This window comes from Mycteria americana, chromosome 12 (genome assembly GCF_035582795.1).
Source record: "Mycteria americana isolate JAX WOST 10 ecotype Jacksonville Zoo and Gardens chromosome 12, USCA_MyAme_1.0, whole genome shotgun sequence".
Classification (NCBI taxonomy): domain Eukaryota; kingdom Metazoa; phylum Chordata; class Aves; order Ciconiiformes; family Ciconiidae; genus Mycteria; species Mycteria americana.
In genome coordinates, this window is record NC_134376.1 from 14,157,109 (window position 1) to 14,181,363 (window position 24,255).

Consider the following 24,255-nt stretch of genomic DNA (forward strand, 5'->3'; position numbering starts at 1 on the left):
CACTGGCTGCAAAACGTCACACAAATGCCTTCCGTTTGTAATATCCCTATTCAAGTGTTTTTTGCATAGTAAAAGCATTTAGCAACAAATACAGGCCACAAAAAGTTTGTTCGTGTCATTGTTTGATATAAGAAATGCCATACGTGAGCATCTACTGAACTACAGATTTTTTTAAAATGTCACCAAATGTATTTTTTGAAAAAGAATCTCTGCATCTGCTACTGCAAAGCAAGATGAGAGATCTGTATGGGAAGACATGGTCTATACTCTTCCTGCTCTAATAGCCAGTCTTCCTCTGTCTTCCTCTGTTTCACTGAGATGAGCCTATTTCGTATAATTTCTATGGTAATTTGTCTGTACACAAACTCCCAATTACTACAATATGTGTCTAATTGGTTGTTGTGTTAGTTAATCATGTGGCCAAATAATCTCTCCATAAATAAAGCAAGAAGAATCACACTCCATCAATCTAGGAAAACAAACGAAAATAAGATTTTCTACATAAGGATTTGCAAAAATACTTAATTCCCTTAGTCTCAAGAAAAGAGAGCGCGCTGTGCCAGGCTTGCGCTGCTGGGGCTGGCCGTCTCCTGCTCCCCTCCGCTGCAGGCTGCTGTTGCCAGAGTGCTCCTCCATCCTGGGGACTGTCAGACGGGCTCGGGAGCGTTTGCTGGGCACGAGGAAACACGAGATTTGGTATTTCATTGATCGATCCGCTTCACGTTCTGTCTTTTGGAAGTGGAGGGAGGTGGATTCAAACATAACAGGGAAAGAATGAGGAAGCTCCTCTGGGCAGGAATGAGCAGAGAGCTGATGGAGCCAGAAGAACAGGAAGAACAACAACGTGAGGACCAATAGGCCTTTCTCCTTCACGCGAGTTACTGCTATTTTGTCTTCCTCAAAGCCTCATATCCCCAGAAATGACTCCTGAACCAGCCTTGGCTCCCTCCAGTTTCCTCATACGACGTTTTCTCTTGGGAATTTTCAAAGTGCTCTGAAGAATTAAGCTTTGAAAAGTTCTGGCCTTCAGAACTTCAGAACAGTGATTTTTTCTAAAATAATGGGGAAGGAAAAGTAATGAACCTGAGTTGTATGTGACAGAGAAAGAAGAGAGGGTGAGTGTGGGAGCGTCAGCATTGTGCCAGGAGCATGTGTTTGCACATGTCTCTGTGAAATGGCAGTTTCCTTGCAGTGCTTCAGACCACGGCGACTATCAGGCAGAGACCCATCAGCCCGGTACACGCTGCCGTGCTGCAAAGCGACGTGCACATCCAACGACTGCATCCCTCTTCAGCGCTGCACCCTGTCAGAGGACGCAGGTACCTGCTCTCAGGACCCCCATCTGTGCTCTTCACCCCTCCCTGCCAGGACTTCCACCTACCCTTGGAAACTCCCTTCCCTTCAGGCAGTGGGTAAGCCTGGGCTTCCACTCCTGCCTCCTCCCACCACCACGCTCAGCTGTAGCTCCCTCCACTCAGCCACCGATTCCCAAAATCAGTGGCCATTCTTGCAGCCCCTTAAAAGTCAACAGGGTCCCTCCCGCTGTGACTTCTCCACGCTTCCCCGCTGTCTTGCTGCTGTGTGTATAACTACTTCACCTTTCTGTCTCCTCCAGTGGGGCAGAAGAGGATTGAGGATGCCTCATGAATTTCTAGATAGCCAGTCCTCAAGCTTTTGCCTGGCAGGGTTCAAAAATGGCTTATCAGTATGTCCAAGCTCTCCACAGCCAGCAAAATCAGACCAACAATCCACCCGGCCTGTAGTACCTGCCACGTAGTCCAGCACCTCTCCATCACGGCCACTATCTGATGCTTAACCAAGGTCCAGCACGCTCGGGACTGTAGATTAAAATCAGCGGTCTGAGGTTACACTGCCTTTAGCCTTGCTCCTCTCCAAGGCAGAGACGTCTGATCCTCTGGGGAATCAGGTCCTAGATTGCCGCTGTCGTCAGCCCAATATACTGAAGGAAAATAACTCCGGCCTGGGTTGGCCTTAATACAGAACTGCAGCAGTCCCAGGGCTAATTCACAAAAAGTTGTCCTTGCTTTTGAGGGCAGTGACACCCAGCAAGAGGATGGGAAAGGTGACTACCAGTAGTGACATCGTTAAGCATACTGACCTTTGCGACGTAGTATTTCTGGCACTGTGTGACATTGCTATAAATTATTGTTCAGGAACATAGGAAATGAGGACATTGGACTGGAAAAAGTTTCCTACTTCCTTGAAACTAGTGCCTAGCTGTTGTATTGAGAGATGATCAGCAACATGTTGGAAGTATCCTTAAAAAACAACCTATTTAAACATTTAGTTACCCTCACGCTTAAACAACGCTCCCTCTACTATAAGGGATTTTCAGCTCTCAAATTACACGATACAGAGAGGAAGAAATCAATTGCATTAGATTTGCAGGTCTGCAAATGTGTATGTGTGAAGTTATGCATAGGAATATCCTCACTGAAAACCTGCGCGTGAGCCCGAGGGTTTCACGACTCATCCTCTTCCAGTTGTAGCTGTGCTGGCGAAGGCAATTATTGTCTTCCTCAAGTCCTAAGTGTCTCTGTAACCAGTACTTCAGTCCATCCTACCTGCTAATGCAGGATTGCTTCCTACTATTTTAAACCCCTTAAGGGACAGGCTTCCACCTTTTTCCTTGAAAGATATGTCCATGATTTAGTAAGTAGCACGAATAAGACATTTTTCATATACTCAGCCTAAAATTTTTGAAAAATATTCTCTCTCCTCTCTTACCCTTACTCAAATTCCCAGAGTGAATAATGGCTCTTTTTTCTTTGTACCTGTGTAAGTCCAAAATATTTCATAGAATAATCCATTTCTGCATTGATGTATGTATGGTTTTGCCTAGTTGGTTTGTTCTCTAGTTCTGGTTAAGCTTTAATGCTGTGAATGCCTAATGAGATCTTATACTATACTAGCAACATCCCAGACAGTATTGATTGTGAAGTATCAATTGCCTAAAACAAGAAAGTTACAGACCTATAATTTTTGTGTTTGAAGAGAACATTCAGATTCTCATTTCAGTGAAGATTCTCAGTCCTACTTCTTGACTACTCAGAATGAGATAAACACAAGCCTTTACAACCCTGAGAGGTTTGGGTCCATGCAGCGGTGGCTTGGTACTAGTTCCAAGCACAAACTGGTGGTCTCCACGACTGGATCAGCTGCTCTGTGCAGCTCCCAGTTTGAGCAGGAGTTAATGCTTTACCAGAGAAATAAATCAGCCAAGGAGGGCAGAAAATAAAAGAGAATGGGAATGGGAAGAAAGTCTGACAGAACAATACAGAAGTTACAAAATCAGTATCTTATCAGAGACTCTCCAACAATAGGACAGAGGTGAACAGTCTCTTAAGAGAAGTCAATTTGAGTGCGTGGCTGGCCCTCTCCAGAGGCCTGTCTGTATTCTTACCCCTGGAGTGTCAGAAGGTGACAAAAAGGAGGCTTCAACAATGAGAAAAGCCATGTAAGGACGGAATTGGTAGGAGAAAGGGATGGATATAAAAGCAAAGTCATATTTAAAACAAAAGATAAGGCAACTCAGCAATCTCCAGCATGGCACTGCTTACTCTGAAAGATGCATGCAAGACTACAGCAAAAGAAACTCAGAGCTAAGTAACGTTACCCTGCAACAGATGAAGGTTCTACTGGGTTGAACAGCTTGATTCCTATAATATTGGAAACAATTTCCACAGCACAGGATGGCTAAAATAGGATTTCTTGCTGTAGACCAAATCTAAATCATAGTGGTTTTGTAAATGCGTGGAGAAAGTCCACATAGCTAGCTTGCAGTTGCCTTTGATGGAAATATCCCTGAGACAAACAGTGGAGGCTGCTTTGTTCAGATCAAATGCAGTTTGACATGATTTAAAACTTCATGCCAGATAGGTTATAAAACCAAAATATACTGGCGTAGCTTAGCTGTTAGACAAGGTATCGGTAACAGAGTTGCCTGTTGTGTTGATACCAAGTGAGACAATGTTAGATGGACCTTCCAAGGATATCAGTTTGCTCAAGTAGCACTTTACAACAGTTTATATCAAAAATATAGAACAGGGCTTCATTATAAGATGCAAGGTGAAAATGGCAAAGTAGCTCAAGTCTTCCCTTCGCAGTGATTCTCAGATGAGTTGTCTGCAGCATTCTACCACATTAAAATCTGAGAGAAGGTAAGTAAGTGACTGATGCATGAAACTCACTTGATGTCACCAAGGAAGTGTTTAAGAAACCAGACAATGAGTGGTTCCAAGGAAGTCAGCAGTGGCAGACCCCATAAAGACCCTAGAACAGAGCTTTTTGTAGGAGGTTTCAAAAATACCCATTGCCATATGAACTTGTAACAAAGTCTTAAGAGCCCACCTTGGAGTAATTCAGTTTAGGTAAAACTTGTTGGCATTTTCGTATCAAGGAGCCTGACTACTTGGATGTACTGCTTCCCGTGTGTATTGGGGAAGGCCAGTGCTTTACGCCTTGGGTTCTGAGAGACCAAATCCCCAAAGAATCATCAAATAAAAGTGTCAGTCCTTCACTTGCAGCTGTAGGTCTTCTCAGATTTGAAACCCAGCTGAACATCACTCAAAATCTTCTGCTTGTTCTGATCCGAGGCCAGAGGTAAAAGATTTGCCTTTGTTAGAAAGCTCCTGACAAGATCTTTAAATATTCCAACCTCTTGGCTTGGTCTGTGTTGAAAGATGGCTTTTGCTCCTTCAGCTTCTGCTGTGAAGGACTTCTGTGAGAGACTTCCTCGAAGCTACTCAGCAGCATGAAATGCTATTAATAAAGAAGAATCCCTCTCCCCTGCCGTGACAGAAGCATTCAGATGAGTCCATGAGCTAACCCTTGGCAGAATCCTTCAGTTTAATGGTGATAGTTTATTGGGCCTATGGATGGAAATATGAAAAAGCCATCCCGTTGAGCATGTAGAAGCACCAAATTAACACTTTTGTAGAAGATGCTGTGTGTTAAGCTATTAAAGAAGAACTTCTTGAAAGTATCAAGGCACCTTGAGCATTGAGGCAAGACGTATAATGAGTACCAACATCAGCAGTCTGCCAAAACACTGAAGTAGCCTCCAGAGAAGCCAGGGAAATCAAGTGTCAAAGCAGGTTCCTACATGCATCATATCACTCCAGGCAACAGCCTTCAACATTGGCAAAGCAGTGATGATTCTGCAAGGACTTCCTTTGCCAGGTACAGTCAGGAAGAAATGATGGGGGTTATTAAATATACATATACATGTGCTTGGTGGAAAGGGTAAGTGATGACCATAGGAATCCTGCTCTTTGCTTAATGCAGCAACTGCAGACATGAAGGATCAAACCAAAAAGTTATTGAAAATTATCTTATCCTAAGGATCCTAGACCAAGAAGTGAATTCTGACCAGAGGCTGTCTTTAAAAATGATCAATTCAAGGGTTTTCCATGCATAGCATATCTGAAAAATTAAACTGATAATTCTCTTTCCTCCCTATGTCCTGCTACTACTGACCACACCATGCATCAGAAGTATTTCAAATACAATATATCTAAAACTGCCCAAAAGATCTTTTTTCCCCCAGTTTTCTCAAACAAATCAAATGGTTTTTTCTTGCTAAAAAACAAGGTCAGCCAAAATGTACCCTGAGTGAAAGGCCATTTCCCTTCCACTACAGTGGACATAGGAGGGGTTGCTGGAAAGCAAGGCATGCTGAAATAATGGCAGCCTGCTTTAAGCTGTGATGCTAGCACTAACTGAATGTTCAATGTTCATATTCAAATACCAAAATAGCTTGCATTAAATAAAATTAATATTCATTGCTAAATATTGAGAACAAATAAAGGTAGTCAGATGCCACATTTGGCTTTGACTTCACCGCTGTGGAAATGTTAATTCATGCCCTCATCTTGCCTCCCACACTCTATTGTCAGTTCTCCTTCTATGTTCTTTAAAAGTCCAGCTTCCTAAACTCTCCCAAATGTAAACCACTGCTGATAACAGGAAGAAGTGCAATTATGTGATTCCACCGGCCAACAACTCGACCAGTTTCAGTTCCATTTCAGGATCCCAGTTAAATTCATCCTTCCTATTTTTAAGTCTTCAAATGCACTTGCCCCAGGGAGCCTGCCAGATGTTTATCTCTGTGCTCCTAGCCCTGCTTTTTCTATTACTCTAATTGGCATCTTCCTCCTCTCTGCAACATAGCACAATTCTGGCATTGCCGTGGTGAGAAACTCCTCCTCCTCAGACCCCACATATAGGAGCAGTTTTCTAGCAATTAATTCTCAGTCTCTGCTCAGATATCTGTAGCAATCATTCCTGTTCACATATGCCTCTGCAAAGTATCTTAAAGAGGAGAAAAAAAAAAGGCATCTCATTTGTTTCTTACGGCTTTTATGAAGAAAGGCTGAAGATACAATTTTTTATTCTGTCCTGGGTTTTTGGCTTGCTTGCACTTTGACTTCTCCAGCTTTGCTAGCTGGCAGATAGCATAGGAAAACCAGGAGGGTGACAATGACAATAGGGCTGACAACTGAACAATCAGAGGGCAGCGGTTTCTAATCCAACTTCTTCTTCTTCTCCCTACTGAACTCAAATTCCTAATGATACTTAGGAGACAACTTACTCTGGGAAAAATTCAGCAGTCACATCTTTATCAAACGCCAAAGGGCTTTCACTTCAGCAGTTTTTTGTAGGATCAATGAAGCTTCATAATTCTGATATTCCTTTCACACACACACACACCAAAAAAACCCCCACCAAACCAAAAAACTTTTGTTCATTTTATTGGGAATTTCTGACCTGAAATCAAAACTCAAGACACTGAAGGACACTGCATTGGTTCTTGGATTTGCCTGCACAGAGCTCCCTGCAGGATCAGGGCTCTCATTTGAAAGTGATAGGAAGAGAGGCATGTCTTCTAGGACCTAGTTTTATTCACTTCAAAGCAAAAGGTGTATCTTCCCAAGCTTATCTTCAAAAAGTTTATTTCTTAGTTTCACGTCTTTTAATTTATTTCCTCTCTAGGATCTTTTCTCTGTCACTTAAATGGATTAATTCAGCCAATGCTGTAACCTTCGTTTGAAGGAAAAATGCCAACTGCAGATCTCGGTTGCCTTGTTTTATTTAGTCATTTTGTAACTTACGATTTGGGGAGGTTTGCTTGTTAAACAGTTTACAAGAATAATCTCCAGTACTGGAATCTGATCCCTCCGTGCAGACTCCACTGACTTCATTGGGTTTACCTGGGCTGATCAAATTGCAGGATCAGTTCCTACACTGGTACTGAACTCTGCCAGATTGTAAATAACACATTGAAAAGAAATCCAATCTATCCCTTAATATACGACAGATTATTCTAATATGGTAGATTAGATTCGATGTAGCTACAGCATCACCTGTGCCTATGCTGCCCCTGCCCTGTTTGTTAAACTGTCAGGATAAAGTGAAGACCAGGGTGAAGAAGAATCAGTGGCAGAGAGGAGGTAATCATTCATGTGGACTCTTGAAAGAAGGAAAGGGTTTGTGGAGGCAGGTTTTTCTTCTAAGGAAGAAAGTAGAGGAAGGAGATAAGGAAACGGCAGTGCAGAGATGGCACTGTGGGTCTCGGGCTGATGCCTGGGCTGCCATCAGCTTCACGGTACACAAAAGCTAAACTCAGCATCCAGGTGGGGATTTGATGTGTGGCCAGGCAAAGGGAGGTGATCTCAGGGAGGAGAAACGGCTCAAATTTTGAAATACTCAGATTTTTCATGTTATAGTCTATATTTATTTTCACTTGAACATAATTGTTTGTTTGCTTAGCAGCACTAACACCTGGCAGACCTACTCAACACCAGGAAACATGTATTTAGCAGAGACAGTACCTGCCCATCTCTGTGACCCTTTCCTGGGACCAGACAAGCAGAGACCTACATTTGTGGATACACAACTAACTCATCTAGTTAGCAAGACCCAACTTAAATGTGTGTTGTGGTCTTCTGGATCAGCCATCTGGTGCTTTGCAGAGGAGGTGCCACAGAGGAGGTCTGTGACAAAGCCAAGAACTGAAGTCCCATCTCCTAAGTCTCAGCCTGGTACCTTAGCTGGAAAGTTTCTGTTCTTGTTGTCTTCAAGAACTCTCTGGGCAAAGGGCACAGAAATTCTTTGGTATCCTCCACAGTTGGATAGACAAGTGGCCAAATACCATTACAGGTGATACTTGCTTTTGATGTCAGAAGTCAAGAGACTTAAACAATAGAAAATTTGCAGCAGGGTGATCAATTGCTATGCCATGCCTGAAGAATTCACCTAATTTTCACCCCACTACTCTGTGCTACCTTTCCTTGGATGCGAGGTGGCCAGAACATAGAAACCATCATTTTTTCTAAAAAAGACTACATAACTCACTTCTTTAATATATACACAGCTCACGTTCTGGTGCTGACAGTGAGTTAGCTGCTGTAGGACCTGTGCTGCACGACAAGTCACTTCACCTTTTGCTGCCCATTTGTAAATACGGTGATCTCAAACACCTCACCTCCCTTGCAGAGAGGGAGATGGCTAGATTATTCCAACACCACATTACAAGCATTTTGAGAACGCTGCAGGTCGAGGCGCTTCGGCAGAACAATGTATGCTGCACGAGAGGCATCCGTTTTCTCACAGGCAATCCCTATCTTCCACTAATAATACATTTATTTTAAAAAGGGCTGTTGCAAGTATACCTAATTGCATAGATACTTTTCAGCTTCACCTTCCACCTTCTACTTGGAGTAAGACACCACTTTTACAACTACCCTTAGTTGATTAATTACAGTTGCAAAGAAAAAGATGGACCAGTAAAGCACCTTCCATTCCCTTTTTACTTTGGATGTACATCACTGTAACACTTGACTTCATAGTTTACTGTGTCCAACAAAATTTGATGAGAAAAAGGAATCATTGGACTCTTCAAAGACGGTAAACAGAGACCGAGTCACCACCTAGCAGCTTAGATGTAAACATACTACTTTTTAGCAAAACAGGCTTGGCTTTATTGTGAAAATTAAACTTCATCAATTTTTTTTTTAATAGCTATGACATTAGATCTCTTGACTCCCTGTGAAAGTCATATGAAAGATGTGGCTTTGGAAAACCTCTCAAAAGTAGACTTTAAATCATGTAAAGTTTTGAACTATGGAATGCATTCACTTGTAGTGGATTTACCACTTTTTATTATTGAGGAATAATGATTTACACCTCTCCTTAAAACATAATGTTTGTTCAATTAAAGAGAAATCATAAAACCCAAGATCTCTGAATTGAAAACATCCCTGAAAATTTTGTAATTATGTATTTTACCCTAGTTTCCTGCGGAAACAGAGCTTAGGATAGTGCACTGTCTGCCTCTCTGGCACTCTCAACAAAAAATGATAAAGGGGTAGAAGACTGAACTAATCAATACCTGCAAACTTTGTGGAAATCTCCGGCTAATGAAAGAACCATAGAGTTATTTCAGTTGGGAGGGACTTTCAGAGGTCATTGGGTCCAGCCTCCGCTCAGAGAAAGACTGAGGTTATCTGGAACTATTTGTCACTTTGTGGAAAGAAAAGCCAAGGAAGTCAAGGGTTATTGCAGGATTTTGAGGGTTAGAAAATGTGGAAAATACATTTATAGGACGTGAAACTCCATCCATCCCACTACTTGTGCAACAAGTTGCTATAGCTAAATACATACATTGCAGCCAAACAAATTACCTAGTTTTTCCATCTAATTTTATGCCTTTAACAACATTTTCTGCCTTTTGCCTGTTGCCTTCCTGTTTCACATGCTGCAGGAGGCTCGTGATTATTTTCTTCCCCACACTCAGCTTGAAGGTGTTCACAAGAGCAGCTGATCACCTGGTTCAACTGGAAGGTCTGTGATTTGCGACTGCATTAATCTAGAGCACCCGGGACATTGGATTTGATTCTTTGGCTCCCTAAAATAGGTGTCCTGGGATCCACCTTTCACTCTCTAGGTACAAAGCAAGCCAGGCAGCACTAGCAATGTGGCCAAGTATCAGAAGGACCGTGAACGAGGGAACAGAGAGCTTCTGGCAACGAGAACATTTTAACTCCCTCTTATCACTGTAGTACCAAGCATCTCTGATCACGGATATGGGATGAAGAAGCAAAACAGTGAGAGACCAGAAGAGGCTGTCTGAGAGGGGAAGGCAGCCTCGTGTAACTGCGGGTATGGTCCCACAAGTGCAAACTCAACGCCCTGAGGAAGCTCGGTGCTGGCACAGAGGCACGTTTGCATCAATGTATATTCATCTAGAAACGTAGAGTAAGTTGCAGAAGTGGCAGCCCCAGTTTTGCTGGTTTAGTGCATCTATATTAAGGGTGTGTGCTGGTGTAATTGCCCTTCTGTCATTACATGGCTATAAATTATCTTAATTATAGACACGGCCACCTGCACGCATTGTGGAGCACCGTAAGTGGTGCTGGAAGTTAAGTGTAGAGACTGGCCAGGAGAGGACATCTGTGCTGAAGCCAGGGCAGCAAATGGAGCCAAGCGGGAAGCAAGATTTCCTGAAGCAGCTGAGGAGCAGGGAGGAAATAAGCAGACTGGCAGAAACGCTCCTGGTCTAGCTGATTCTGCCACGGGCAGAGGACGGACTAAGCATCCTCCTCCTTTCCTTCAGCCTAGTTTTCTGTGGTTCCCTCCTAGAGTTTTCCCTGGGGTGGCCATCAGCCCTGCTGAAGACGGGGTATCCCAGCACAGAGGTCTCTGGGAGCAGCGGGGCAGCGGCAGGGCAGGGTGAGCCTCCCCGGCTCCGCCACGGTCAGGATCTCTCACCCGGAGCGCAGAAACGCAGCAGAGACACGGGGCTCGCCCTGGTTCCTAAAGGCTCAGCCTGGCACACAGGCAGATGAACACTGGCTTGCGAGCGTTTTAAAAATAAACAGCCTGAGTTGGATTTATTTTTAAATTTCAGGGAGGCTCGGGAGCCGATCAGCCTCACAAAACGAAGCCCATTTCTTCAATGGCATTTTAAAGATGATAGCACCTCTTTAACTTCATCTCTCATTTCGATGACTAATGTGGAGAGAATGCCGGGAGGCTGCAGCCGGTCCGACAGCCCTAGTGACCCCGAGAGCACACAGTAAGGGATCTCCTTTGCCTACTAATCTACCACCGCGACCTGGAGGATGAAATCCTTTGCTCAGGTGCAGCTTCACCAGATTCCCCAGTGCTTTGTGTGGGCACAAGGGCCAAGAGGGATGCATTAGTTGACAGGATAAGAGGCCTAAATTTAGACAAGATTCAGAAAGTGGGTGTAGGAAATGAAAGGAAGGAGTGGAAAAGGAAGGACAAGAATAAAAGTGATAGGAATGGATACATAGACTGTATTCATCATGTTCCCGCTCGTGATCTTTATTTTTACTTTTTTTAAGTATCGGTAACCCTTGTTGGGTTACTGATCTGTCCAACTCTTCTGCACAAGGAACTTGCCACCAGAACTACAGTCGACAGGAATCGCTTGCAGAGGGAGGTGGCTGTCAAGGATGGGGTGTGCAGTGCAGAAATGGATTTATTAAGAAAAGAGAAGGCTTTTATGAACAGCTGGATAAAAAAATGGTTGGGTATCAGTGCTGGAGTAGAGGCTGGGTGAAATACCGGCAGCAATGGTATGGCCAGGTGGTTATACAAAAGGTGACGGTCCTTTCCTTCAAAGGACAGAGCTTTTGTGTCTTGTACCAGAGAAAGGTGAACGGCAGAAACTTTCAGGAGGGAGTGGCAACGGGCCAGAAATATGCTGCAGAAGTGTTCTTCATGTAGTTGGGATAAAATGTTAGCATATGTTGAGATCTGGACTTCACCTTAGGCTTGGCAATTAATAAGATTTCTGTTTCCTGTCTAGAAACAATCAAATCACAGTGCTACAATCACTGGCTGATGATATAAAATGCCTACTATTTAATTATTTCAGAAATGCATTTGAGATGACTATATACACACTTAAAATTTATTCCCTCTTAAATATAAGTACCTGAATCAATTTTCAATAGATTTTTTTTACTCATAACTATTTTCACACAATATAAATGACACATTTTCACGTTTTTTCAAAACATTGTAAGATACTTCAGTTCGTGTTGTAGCTGGACTCTGAAAAGATGAAGTTCACTTAAGTTAGAAATATACAGAAAGGGGGGGGCTTGATTGCGATATGCCGACTTCACAAACTGGTGATATATTGTTCCCGTGTCCAGTTACCGACGGGAAAATTCCTGCCTCTCTCTTCCATACTGCCCTTTCCACAGCAAAGGATTTGTACACATATATTTTGCATGACTTCTGCTCCTCTAAAACAGTAGGAGAATTCAACAGTTTTGGAAAAGTAGCTACCTTAAAATGAACTGAAGCTCAGAGAAGTTTTTGTATATAAAAGAATGTTTTTAACGCTTACGATAACATCAGCTTATGGTTAACCTTAGGGACTCGTTTGCAGTAGTGAAATTGTTTTCCTCAGTTGATCCTTACCCACAAACCCAGTGTCCGTGGCTGAAGAATCAGGTAATAACCCGTAGCCACCTTCTTGTTGTGACATACTGGTTCGTCCTGTATTGGGGATCACTTGTGGAGGGAGGACAGAGGGATGAGTTTAAACCCGTGTATGATTTAGGAGGTTGGAATGGAAGTCATTAGGAAAGAGCAATTGTTCTGGGAGGTAATTATAGGGAAAGACTGGCGGTGGGGAATTCAAAGTTTAGGACATTAAGAAACTAAATATATGTGCATCAATCTCTGTCTGAACCTCTGTCCTAATCCCCCCTTTTTGCTGAGATATTGTAAACCCAGGTTTAGCAGATTTGTCATGTTTTTGCCTGGGTCAATAGCAACAAACCTTTTCCAGGTTTGTAAATCATTTGTCTTTAAACAGCTTTTGAGAATTGAGAGGAACAACAGGGAAAGTCAGAATGTACTTTTTGGAAGGCAAACCATCAAATTAACTGTTTTTAAAACCTGATCTTCCCACCAATATCCTCAGCTTCCCTTATTTTTCCTCTTTCTAGCCCTGGAGCTTTACTACTTAAGGCAGTACTTCAGACTTGGAAATTATTCTCCTCTCCCGCCCACCCCTGCGGACTCCCGTGTTGCTGAGAAGGGGCCAGCTGGAGCCCAGACAGGCTGGACTTGTCCCCCAGATTGGTTTTGATCTGCTCATTTTATAAACTAGAAAAATAAATTAAATAAATAAAATAAAACCTTTTAGTTCATTTATCCACTTGCAGTCAGACCAGCACTGTCTGCTCAGGTACATTTTCAGCCCCTTGGGGACGCCCGCTTTTGCACGTCCTGAGCCCTTCCCTTTGGAGATTACCCTGCCTGGGTTTCCCAGGACCGTGAAGTAAATGCTGTGCTGTTTAACGCAGCTCTCCGCAGCCTTCCAACTGCTCTTTCATCCCTAAGTGAAGTTGCTTCCTTCGTTGCTCTAACCCCAAACTGGGCCAGCCAGGTGCTATTTATTGATCCGCACCCCTGCCTTCTCCTTCCATCAGAGGAAAACAGGTCTCTTCCCTGGGAGGGACTACGTCCTCCATACGAAGCTCATGAGAAACAGTGGCATCCAGGCGAGGAACACTCTTGTTTACACCAGATTTCACTCCTTCCTCTTTCCACGCGTCATACAAACACGTCCTCTACCCGCCTGCCCATGCCCCGCAGGTGCGGCAGCCCAGGGACACGGGGCAGCGGGGTGCCCCGTCAGGGGATGGGGCGAGCCCCGAGCAGGGCCGCCTCGGACACGGCCAGCGCCAGTGCCCCCCGCCCGGCCGCGCCCCGGCTCCGAGGCCGGAGCACGGCGCTGGGAAGGGCCTGCCAGGCCCCGCGCCCGCCGAGAGCCCCGCACCCAGCCACACGCGCGCGGGCCTGGGCGCACGGGGGGGGGGGGGGAAACGTGCCCGCAGCGGGCACGGCAGCCCCCGGGCCCAGGCTGAGCCCGGCGGGTCCCCCGCGCCTCCGCGGGGCCCGAGGCGCCCGGCCCGGCCCGCAGCCCCTCGGCAGGCCCCGGCCGGGCCCCGCTGCGGGGGGCGCCGCCCTCTGCCGCGAGGGGGCGCGGGGGGCGTCGGGCGGCCCGGGGCTGCGTGGTGGGGCTGCCCGCGGGGGCGGGGGCGCGGCCGGCCCGGGCTCCCGCAAGGCCAGCGCAGGGCGCGGCCCCGGGCCTCCGCCGGGTGGAGCCGGAGCCGGAGCCTCCGCGCGGGCCAGCGGGAGCAGCGGGCCTCCGCCGCAGCGGCCGGGAAGGGCCCGGCACTTCGGACGGCGGGCAGCAGCGCCCGCGCGGGGACCCTCGGCGGCGGCCGCGGCGCGCCCCGCTCTGCGCGCAGGTGGCGGCGGCCTGCGGGGAGGCCGCGACGGCGCCGGCGCCGGCGCCCGGGCCCGGCCTCTCCGGCCCCGCCCCTCCGGCCTCCTGTGGCGGCGGCGGCGGCAGCGGCTGCTGTTCCCGGGGCGGCCGCGGCGCTGCCTCCCCCTCCCCGGCTCGCTGGGCTGCCCCTCATGCGGATGTGACATTTCACGGCGTTTACCGCAGCCGCCATTTTGAGACAGAGAGCGCTGGCGGCGGCCGAGCGGCACCAGCGCGCCGGGGCACAGGCAACGGGGGCGGCCCGCGGGCCGGGAGCAGCGAGCCGGGCGTCGGCCAGCGGCTGTGCCGGGGCGCTGGGGGGGGCGGGAGGGCAGAGGAGGGGCCCCGCGGCGCCTCCCCGACTTCGCAGCGCCGGGGACACCTCGCCGGGGGAGGGGGAAGCGCCGGGCACCGCCGCCGCCGGGCCCTGACTCCTGGTCTCCCGTCCCCCCCTCCCCTCCTCCCGGTCCCCTCCCCTCCGGCCCCCGGGGAAGCCGCCACCCCCGGCCGGTCCCTCCTCCCCACCCCTTTCCCCCGACCGGGTGCCGCCGCCGAGATTGGGCGAATAGCGAGCAAATACGTGCGCGTCTCGCTGCCTCCGCCGGCTGCCCGCTCCCTGCCCGCCGGAGCCCAGCCGCAGCCCCCCGAGGCGGGTGCCCAGTCCCGGCCGCTGCCCAGGCCCCGCCGCTCCTCCGCCCCTTCCCCTCCCGACACAGGCCTGCAGCCCCCAGCGGGAAAGGCCCAGGCCGCCGCCGCCGAGCCCCAGCCCCAGCCCGACATGAACCACCATCAGCAGCAGCAGCAGCACCAGAAGCCCGGGGAGCAGCAGCTGAGCGAGCCCGAGGACATGGAGATGGAAGGTAAAGCCGGGGCCGGGCAGGGCCCCGCGCCCTCAACTCTGAGGAGAGTTTCCCCCCTCGCCTCGCTGCCTCGCTGCCGGCTCCCGGGGCTCCCCCCGCGCCGCGTCCCCCTCGGGGAGCTCCCGTCCTCCCTCCGCGGTAAACACGCACCCGGGCCTCTCCTCCGCTGCGAGCAGGGGCGGCCGCAGCTCGCCGTCCCGCGCCCGGCCGCGGCCAGCCCCGGCAGCCGCCGTCCCCCCTCCCGGGGCGCGGGGAGCTCTGCCTGGCGGGGTTTCGGCGGGAGCCGGGGGACACCGGGGAAAGTTGCGGCGGCGAGGAGCGGTGCGGGGCCGAGGGAGGCGGCCCGGGGGGGCTCTGCAGGAATTTGCATCGCGGGAGGGGGAGGGTGCGGGGGAAGCGCTGTTACAAAAGGAGACCCGCTCCCCCGGGGCGAGGCGTGCGGCCGTGAGCCCGGAGCTTCGGCCTGGCGGGGACCGAGAGCCTCCCGCCGGCGGTGGCCGTCGGGAGGTGAGCCGGGGCGGGGGGGGGCGGCGGGGGCGCAGCAGCCGCGCCCCGAGGGGGGCCCGTCCGGCCTGGGCGGGGGGGGGACGGGGTCCGTCTCAAAGTAGTTGTGATTTCGGGGGAGGGTTTTGCCTTCCGCGGGGGAAGGGGACGCGGCTGTCCCGAGGGCTGTCCGGCCCCCGGGGCTGCCGGGCGGTGAACGGTGGGGCAGCGGGGCCTAGCCGGGCCCGGCCCGCTGCCCGCGGCCCCCGCTCCCGCCGGCGGGGTGGGCGGTGGGCTTCAGCCCTGCCCTGCCCTGCCCGGGGCTGTGCGGGGCGGCGCGGCGGCTCGGCCCGGCCGCTCATTGTATGCAGGCAGCCACGCTGCTCGCCATTTTTAATTAACCCTTCTCTGAGGGTTATTTACAGAGACGGCGGCCGGCCGGGCCTAGCGCGGGGTCGGCGGGCTGCGCTGACCATGTGTAGCGCCTGCACAGCCCTCGGCCCGGATCCTGCACCGTCATGCAGTTGCGCTGGTTTCATAAAGGAGGCACTACATTTTCAGGCTTGTTCCCTGCTGCCGTCCGGTGTAGTCTCCAGCGGTGCCTTCGGCGGTTTTTTGCGTTGTGTTGTTATTTTTACACACCCTCCCCCCTTTGAACAGCATCTTTCGTCTGAATTCAGCGATGTAAAATTATTTTGGGCAAATGTGCGGCAGGATTTTGTTCCCTAAGGAGGGGCAGCCACAGTACGCTGCTCGTACCGATGGTATTTGACTTGGAGGTCAAAAACACCAACTGCCTAAATATCGTTTAGAATGCCTGGCTGAGAAGATGCCAATTCTGTTACCACCGTTTTAATCAACAGTGACATAAATATTCACCAACACAAGATATTCTGCGCTGGAAGCATGGCAGTTGACTTAGGAAATGTACCTTTTTGCTAAATAAGAGCCGTTGAAATCAGGAGGAGCAAAGGTGTTTTAGTGGAAGTTTGTCACACTGGCTGTGAGATTACATTTCAAGATGAGAAGGTCATTACATAAAGCCTTGCTTTCTTAAACATAAATCTCTTATTTCATAAAATAATAGCTAAAACTTATTTACTGTCGGAGCGACTGTTGTTGGTTTTGTTTTAGAAAAATCTCCAAACTGGTGTTTATATACTGTGTGACAAATATGTAAAAGGAGGTGATTTAAAATATACCTCATGTTTGTTTATATGCATACAAATATTAACATCTTGTGGGTTATGTTTTCCAGCAGATTGTTTGATAGCCTTTAGCAATCTGCTTTTGCTCAATATCCTTTTCAAGTCCTTTAGAATATTGACTGTATTTAATGTTTTTATTTTGATTTTTATGGGCTTGATGCTCTACCATGCTGGGCACACTGTGAAATGCTGAACATTTTTATGCGGTTTAAAAGTGTCCTGAACTTCTCTGGATTGCATCCCCTCTGTCAGTGGGGATACAGGAGTCCAAAATACATGCGGAAGTCCCTTTGATGGTTGTGGCAATCTTACGCTGGTGGCCACCTCTATTGGAGGGGTGAGGAAAGAGTCTCTGCCTATATCAGCATAGTGACACTGAGAATACAGTGTTATCTCAGAAATCTATTTGAGATCTGTTAGGCTGCACACAGCTGATTCCGGGTGATGTTATGGACTTGCTGATTAGTCAGAGTTTACAGAACTGTCCATTTATGCAAAAACAAAACCAAAAAAAGTTTAGCCTTTGGAGGTTTTTTTGCAATACTTGATTTTTCTTGAGAAATGTGTTAAGTTTACAAGATTGCAGAGATCAGATTATTGCTAACTTTTAATAAAAGTTGACGTCATGGGTATGTATTCATTTAGTGTGTAAAACAGTGCTCATCATCTTAATGTATAGGTGTTTGTGCTTTCTTGAGAGAGATGCTTTCAAGCAGTGAGGAAAATACCTAATACCATGTAGTTAGCTTAATTTTAACATGCGCAGAACAGTGTCAGATGCCATTCTTCAGTGAGCGATCACGTTAGATTTAGGAGGTATGTGAAGAATGCGCAGTGGAAAATTGCACATCTTGATTTTTGAATTATGTGAAGGTTCGCTTATTCTGTGTACAGCTATACTAGATAAACAATTTTTGATGAGTGAAATAACCATTTCAGGCGTAGTAATAAAAGCGTGGCATTAAACTCTTTAGGATTAAATCAGATGTGGTATTTTGAGTGTCTGCTCTCATGTCCCTGTTTTTCTCCCTTCTCTTTCCCTTATGACTAATTTCCTTGATGACCTTATGGACACTCTGTGTCAATGAAAGTAGAACTAGACAGGGCTTTCGGACTTCAGGAGGGAGGGAGACATTCCTTTAGAAAGAAAAATTAATCTCTGCATCATGAAGGAAAGAAGCCATGAGAGCCTTGATAAGGGGCAGGTACCTGCTCAGCGGGACCAGGTGTGATGCAGGCTCACCTACTTGCAATACTTAGCTAGAATGCTGTGGTGTTACAAATCACCTCTGTGTATTTAGTCTTCTGTTACCTGTGGATGTTGTCTGTAATCAGCTTTAGCCTTACTGAGGCTTGGCAGTAGTGATACGTGGACAGAGAAACTTTAAATTTATAAGAACTGTCAAAGAGGTTGTGTCCCCTTGGCTGAAGGCAGCCACTTCCCTAGCTGAGGGTACAGTTGGACAAACACAGCGTTTGCTGCCGCTCGTTTTTATCTCGTGTGCCACGCCAGCGCTTGGGCTAGTGCACCTCCCTGTGACTATGAAGTGCTCAAAATTAAAAACAAAAAATGGGGTTTTAAAATGTACTTTAGGTTTTTAATTTGGTTCACCCTGCAGCCCCATTTAGTGTTGTATGAATGTGGTGAAGGTTTGGCATTGGGGCGGGAAGGAACAAGAAGGGTTGCTTGAGATGGCATGGATCCTGGCAGTTATCTGGCCAAATTCTGTCACTAGTCATGGATTTCGTGTGCACCCCCTCATCCATTGCTGCGTAAAAGCGTGTGATTCTGGCTGCCATGGCTGCCTTTGGGCTGAAACAGAGTGGGAATGTGCAGGTGAGCCGTTGGTGCCTGAGTTTTAGGTAAATTAACAGTTTGGGGTGGTGATTAGTAAATTATCCTGTAGAAATTCTGAAGAGGTTATTTATATGCTAAATAGATTAAGTGGAAAAAAAAATAGTTTTTCTGTACTGTAAGTAGGGTATGTAGGTTGCTTTATCATGGAAAGAATTACAGCTGTTTAGTTGCTAGTGAGTTGCTTTATAAAGTGTAATTGAATCCAAGTCCCGATACTTTATATATGCTTCCTCTGTAACGTCTTTTCACAATTGTGTCTGAACTTCAAAGAACTTGACTTAATACAAATCTACAGTTACATATTTCATAAAGTTGTTTGATGGAAAGTCTCATTTGCAGCTTAATAACTGTAAGTTTCCCCTGTTTATAGTTTGAACCTGCTTTTTTGTAGGTTCAGCCTCTGTCCATAGTTACGTACGTACGTACGTGTGTTTCACGTTATGGAAGTTTCTTTTCCGAAGTAGCCAGCACAAGCTTATCAAGCCAGTGTCACAGTCCGTGAACACACGGTGCCTGGTAGTTCAGGTTGCACGCATGTGTTCTCCTTGCGTCAGCTCTGCAGCCTCTCAGGCAATGCTGTCTTTTAAGTTTTTCCCTAGTTAGGGCAATTTAAAGTTGAGATTTGAATTCCAGGTGGAATGATGCAAGATCTTTACTAAGAACAAGGAAAAAAAATTGACATGTCTGTGTGTGTGCATGTATGTGAAAAGTTTAAAATTGCGCTTTCCTGCAGTTTCCATGCAATTGAAAGTTTGTCTTGCTTGCTGTTCATTCCTGTTTTGCTTGCTACTCACAGAATTTATGAGATTTCTGACCCACTGTGTGATAGTGGTCTCAAGTATGTAACTTATTTTTTTGCCTGTCTTCTGAATGCTTACTTCCCTCTCATATTTTGTCCTCATTAGTATTCTCAATTCCTGGCAATTTAATATCATTTGCATACGTAACACGGTGTTCGTTTCTTTTTTTGCCTGCTTCCGTGCCTTTCTCTTGAAGGCCTGTATGCCTCTTTTTCCCTGAGCTCCTTCGCTGTCTTCTATATTGCTTCTAGCCAGTGTTGATAAAGTGAGGCTGTATGTTTGAGAAGGAGAATATGCAGAGTAAATTCATCATACGACTGTGGGTATCTGCTTGTTTATATGTTCTTCCTGCCCCTTCCCCTCTCCAGCCTTGACATTTTTCCATGAAATAGATGATGCTCAAGTGAGGGGGAGATAAAAATGCTGACGCAGCAGATGACAAGCAAAATTAAGTTAATTCTGAGGTTATACTTCAAGTGAAGAACCAGGCCCCTGGCCTCTTACTCCCAGTAATGGTAAAGTTTAGTACCTCTGGAAGTAGCATGCTTGGCCTTGGGAAAAGATGTGCATTGTATCGTTCTCAGATAGCTGCTTCATGCCAACCGAGAAAGCGGCATTGGTGACTTTTGAAGAGTGCTAACTATGTCTAGAGTTTCTTCTGTGCATTCTTCATGAACTGGGTGCTCAATAGGTCATCAGATTTAGTAAACTTTCTGTGAAGGAGAAGTGGAAATAGTGGAAAATGTGTGTAAAATTCAGAGGGAAGTATAGATAGCACGCTATTCAGGATGAACTATATATATATATATATATATATATATCTCGGACTTCCTTACTCCACTCCAGTTCCGTGCTATTGACTGAATTCAGAAGAGAAGTAAAATCTGCTCCCTGTCATTACTAGATAGCTATACTAAGTAAAGTAGCAAGTTGTGTGTGTAAAAGTAATATAAGCCCAAACTTTAAAAAAGCAGATGGAGGTAGTTGGTTGAGAGTAACTGAATTGGTTTCACTGCTGCAGAATAATTTATCACAAGAAAATCTAAACAGTGCATCCAGCCTGTAGCAGTTAAACCAGTTTAGCCAGTACATCTTGCATGACATCATTTGATATTTGGGGTAAGGGTGAAAATGAACTGGTTTAGAGCTTGTGAAGCATCCAATTTTTCTTAAATGATAATAACTTTAAAATAGGGCATTGTTTGCTTTAGTTTGTGCTTTGAGGTGTCTCAGATCAGTTGCTTTAACTTTGTATCTTGTGGCTGTAAAACGCTGATTGTGAAGGACTAAAATATTGGGTGGCTTGCAATACAGGGCATTAGTAATCCATAGCAAGTGTGCTTTCTCCCCTCAAATGCATATGTATATTAATATATATAAAATCTGCTGTGTGCTAGTTTGACATTACTAGCAACAGGATTAACAGTTATTGTAAGTGTCTTGGCAAGCAGAATGGGGGCTGGAGACTGGCTGTCTTATTTGTCAAGTTATTAAATATGCAGTGTTGTTTTCTGAAGCTTTTTTTTTATTGGTCACTTAAGAGAATGTATTTTGCTCTGATGGTTTTAGCGTTTTAATTTGATACACTAGCAAAAAGAGTAAAAGTGCACCTAATCAGTGGCAACGGCTGTAGCATAATGTATCTGTGTGTATTGTTGCAGGCTTAGACTTAACACATTTTAATATTTCTGCTAAACCATTTTTTTTTTCAGCTTGGCTTACTGATTGTAGTAAAACAAGCTCTGTAGGTTTAGAAACACTGCATGGAGTTTGAATGACTTGCTAGCAAAATGAAGAATGGTCAGCTTGGAAATAATGTTTTATTCTGACTTGTATTTGCCTAAGTTTCCCTAGAAGGCTGAGATTTTGTCAGCTAGAAACAATGAAGCTTCTGGAAATTAGTAGACGGATTTTGAAAATACTGAAACTGTACTGAATATTTGCAGTTTGGGGAAGACAGTGTTGGTCTTTTACCATAGTGCCTAGGAATCTTTGGGATTCTCTTCAGAATATAAAAATGCATTTGAAGACTGTTTTATATTGGACTTAATATGCATCTAGAATAACACAGCTTGATTGTTCAGCATAACAGCATGTGCATATTAAGCAAAATCTCTTAAAAATATGAAGATTAAAAATAAATGGTAAATTTTGATAAAATTAAAATTCCGTGATGTAATCAGTATAGTATTTCTCAGTTTGTATTTTTAATTGCTGTTTGGTAGCTGTTTTAAACATTACCAAAATAAGTCATTCCTGACCCATTTAATAGTGAAGATCTAAACAAAACTGTTGTGCTTTGTAGCATCAGACATCTTAGGAGAACAGGATGTTCAGTGTCTGGCAGACCTGGAGTTCTCCCTGATTGCAGGTGTAAAGCGAGCTCCGGAGCAATGCCACTCAGAGGAGATGTGCCAGGAGCATCCTATTTAAATTGGGGAAGAGAAGACTCTAGTACCTCAGCTCATTCTGCATATATTCTGGTATGTGGAGATAGACAGTCTTCCAGGCGTCCTGAACATCTTGGGAGTTTTCCCCATTGAAACCAGCACCTCGACTTGCACTCCAAAGCAAGCCAGAGGAAGACAATGTGGATAGTGAGCTGAAATGTCCTATGAGAAGAAAGTTCAAAATAGATTGTTGGGTTTTTTTAGTAGTACTGCAGTGTTTTGCAGCCTAGGAGAGGTGATGAGTTTGGGTTTGTTTTTTTTAATACAGTCACACTTCTTTGATATGAAACATCATAATAGTGCTGGAAAACAGCACTTGGAGCTTTATATTTTGTATGTTAAGGGATTGAATGCACTCTGGTAGAACCTGCTTTAAATGCAGAAATCTGTGAAAATTCTTAAGATCCTTTTTCATAATTTCCCTTTTCCTAGTGTAAATAGGAAAGGATGTGTAGGAGTGTCATTGGTGTTCACCGTAGCTCTAAGCTTGATCATCTGGTGATTTCACAAGGTGCAGCTGTAAGGATGTTCTTAAAAAAAAAAAAAAATAGGGCATCTCCAGCTCTGCATGTGTGTTTTTGTAAAGTTCTAAGGAAAATTTTGTTTTAGGGCTCTAAATGTGATGTTATAATAATACAACAATTGGATGAATTTCTGTTGAGCTGTGTTTAAAAAAACTGAATGGTCTGTCTCCACAACAGAGATTTTCCTTCCCATATGTTTTGGAGAGTTATTTTCTAACATCACTGATATTGTTCAGCAGAACTTTGGAGATTTTGATAAAAGTACGAGGGTGCAAATGCCTGTTAAAACTTGGCGAAGGTTTTCAATTCCAGATCCATCTTAGTGGGTTAGTATTCTTATTGTTGAATAGATCAGGGATCAGTGGTGTAAATTTGTTTCATAAAATGGCTAATTCGTGAATTAAAAATATACAGACTTTAAATCTGTAGTAAATGTATTGGTAAATGAGTTGATGCATATAAGGAGAAGGGAAATTACATTTTTAATAAGATCAACGTGTTATTCTGTGACTAGACATGAAATTTTTGCTGTAAAACTTGCTTCTGAGCCATGAAGGTACTGGATAAATTGTGGACTCCACTTTCCAGTCTAGGCCATGCGGTGGTCTCTCTGCACTCTTGAGCATCTCGCGTGTGGTTGCCCATGCCCACGGTCCCTCGGGACCCAGCAGTGGCTCGGGGATGCTCTGCAGGCTGAGGGAAACTCTGACCCCCAGCTGAGGAGGAAGCCGCCCTGTGCGGGCGCTGGGGCAGGCATGCCATCCCCTCTTCTTGCTCACCTCTGCAGTTAAGCCCTTATCTCTCTGTAGAGGATGAGGACTTTTGGGTAGGCATTTTAAACTTGCACATATTTCTGCAGTTCTCTCTCTGCACTGGACATGGTGGTGGCAGCGGTGGGTGGCTGTGGCTTGTAGTGATGTGAACATTGTGGTTTGCAGGTCTTAAGATCAGAAAGGTTGGCCACCCTGCTTCTGGGATCCGTATTTTCATGCATTGCTATTTTATCCATCAGCTGTGATAGGGACCATTACTAATCTGGTCCGACTAGGCTGCCCCAGCCGCTGTATGACTACAGGAGTGTCTGTGTTGAATTGCACTTATTTAGCACTGTACAGTTTTTGGACAGTAACCTGTTGTATTTTTTTGTCTTGATAGTCTCTGATTACTGGAGAAGAATGAAGAGATTAAAAAGTGTTTGGGGAGTCATCAGTTCCCCCCTTCCCCCCACTTCCTCCCCATCTAAAAATGCATTTTAGGTAGTCAAGGCGGAATTGGCAATCCTAGTACTGGGCCATGGTGGTTTCTGCATCATCTTTGGTTTTTTTCAAGAGCAGAGATCACTTCATTTGGAGGTGGGGAAGAACTTAAATTCTCCCTTCCTGCTTATAAAGCCAGGCAGCTCTCCTCATGCAGCCGACTCTTTGCTATTGCTGTTCAGTAGTTGTGAAATATGTCCGGGTTACATATCACCAGAATATTTCTGGTAACCTTAATCAGGTATGCATTTTTAGACACAATTTTGCCTTCACAGCAAGCCTTAACTATTCCATTTAGATAAAAGGTTGGTTTGCTTCTGTTAACGGATGTTAGAGCTGACTAGACGCTCAGATGCTGTTGCATGGGTTTACAGGCTTCAAGTCCTAAGACAATGTGAGATGTACTTTTATTTTTAAAAGGAAATCTGCTTAAGCAGAGGCTGCATGAACTCTCTTTTATTGTTCATTAAATCAA

At 45.9% G+C, this 24,255-nt stretch overlaps 1 protein-coding gene across 2 annotated transcripts in view; it reads left to right on the forward strand.

Moving 5' to 3' along the window:
* Positions 1 to 14,472: 14,472 nt before the first annotated feature.
* Positions 14,473 to 24,255, forward strand: part of USP7 (ubiquitin specific peptidase 7) — a 77,418-nt gene continuing 67,635 nt past the window's right edge. The window contains exon 1 of one of the 2 annotated variants that reach the window (XM_075515650.1): positions 14,473 to 15,201. In XM_075515650.1, the coding sequence (XP_075371765.1) occupies positions 15,120 to 15,201 (82 nt within the window). In that variant the 5' untranslated portion in view covers positions 14,473 to 15,119. Of the gene's footprint in view, positions 15,202 to 15,687; positions 15,709 to 24,255 lie in introns of those variants that run through there. The other variant, XM_075515651.1, reaches the window with a different exon arrangement.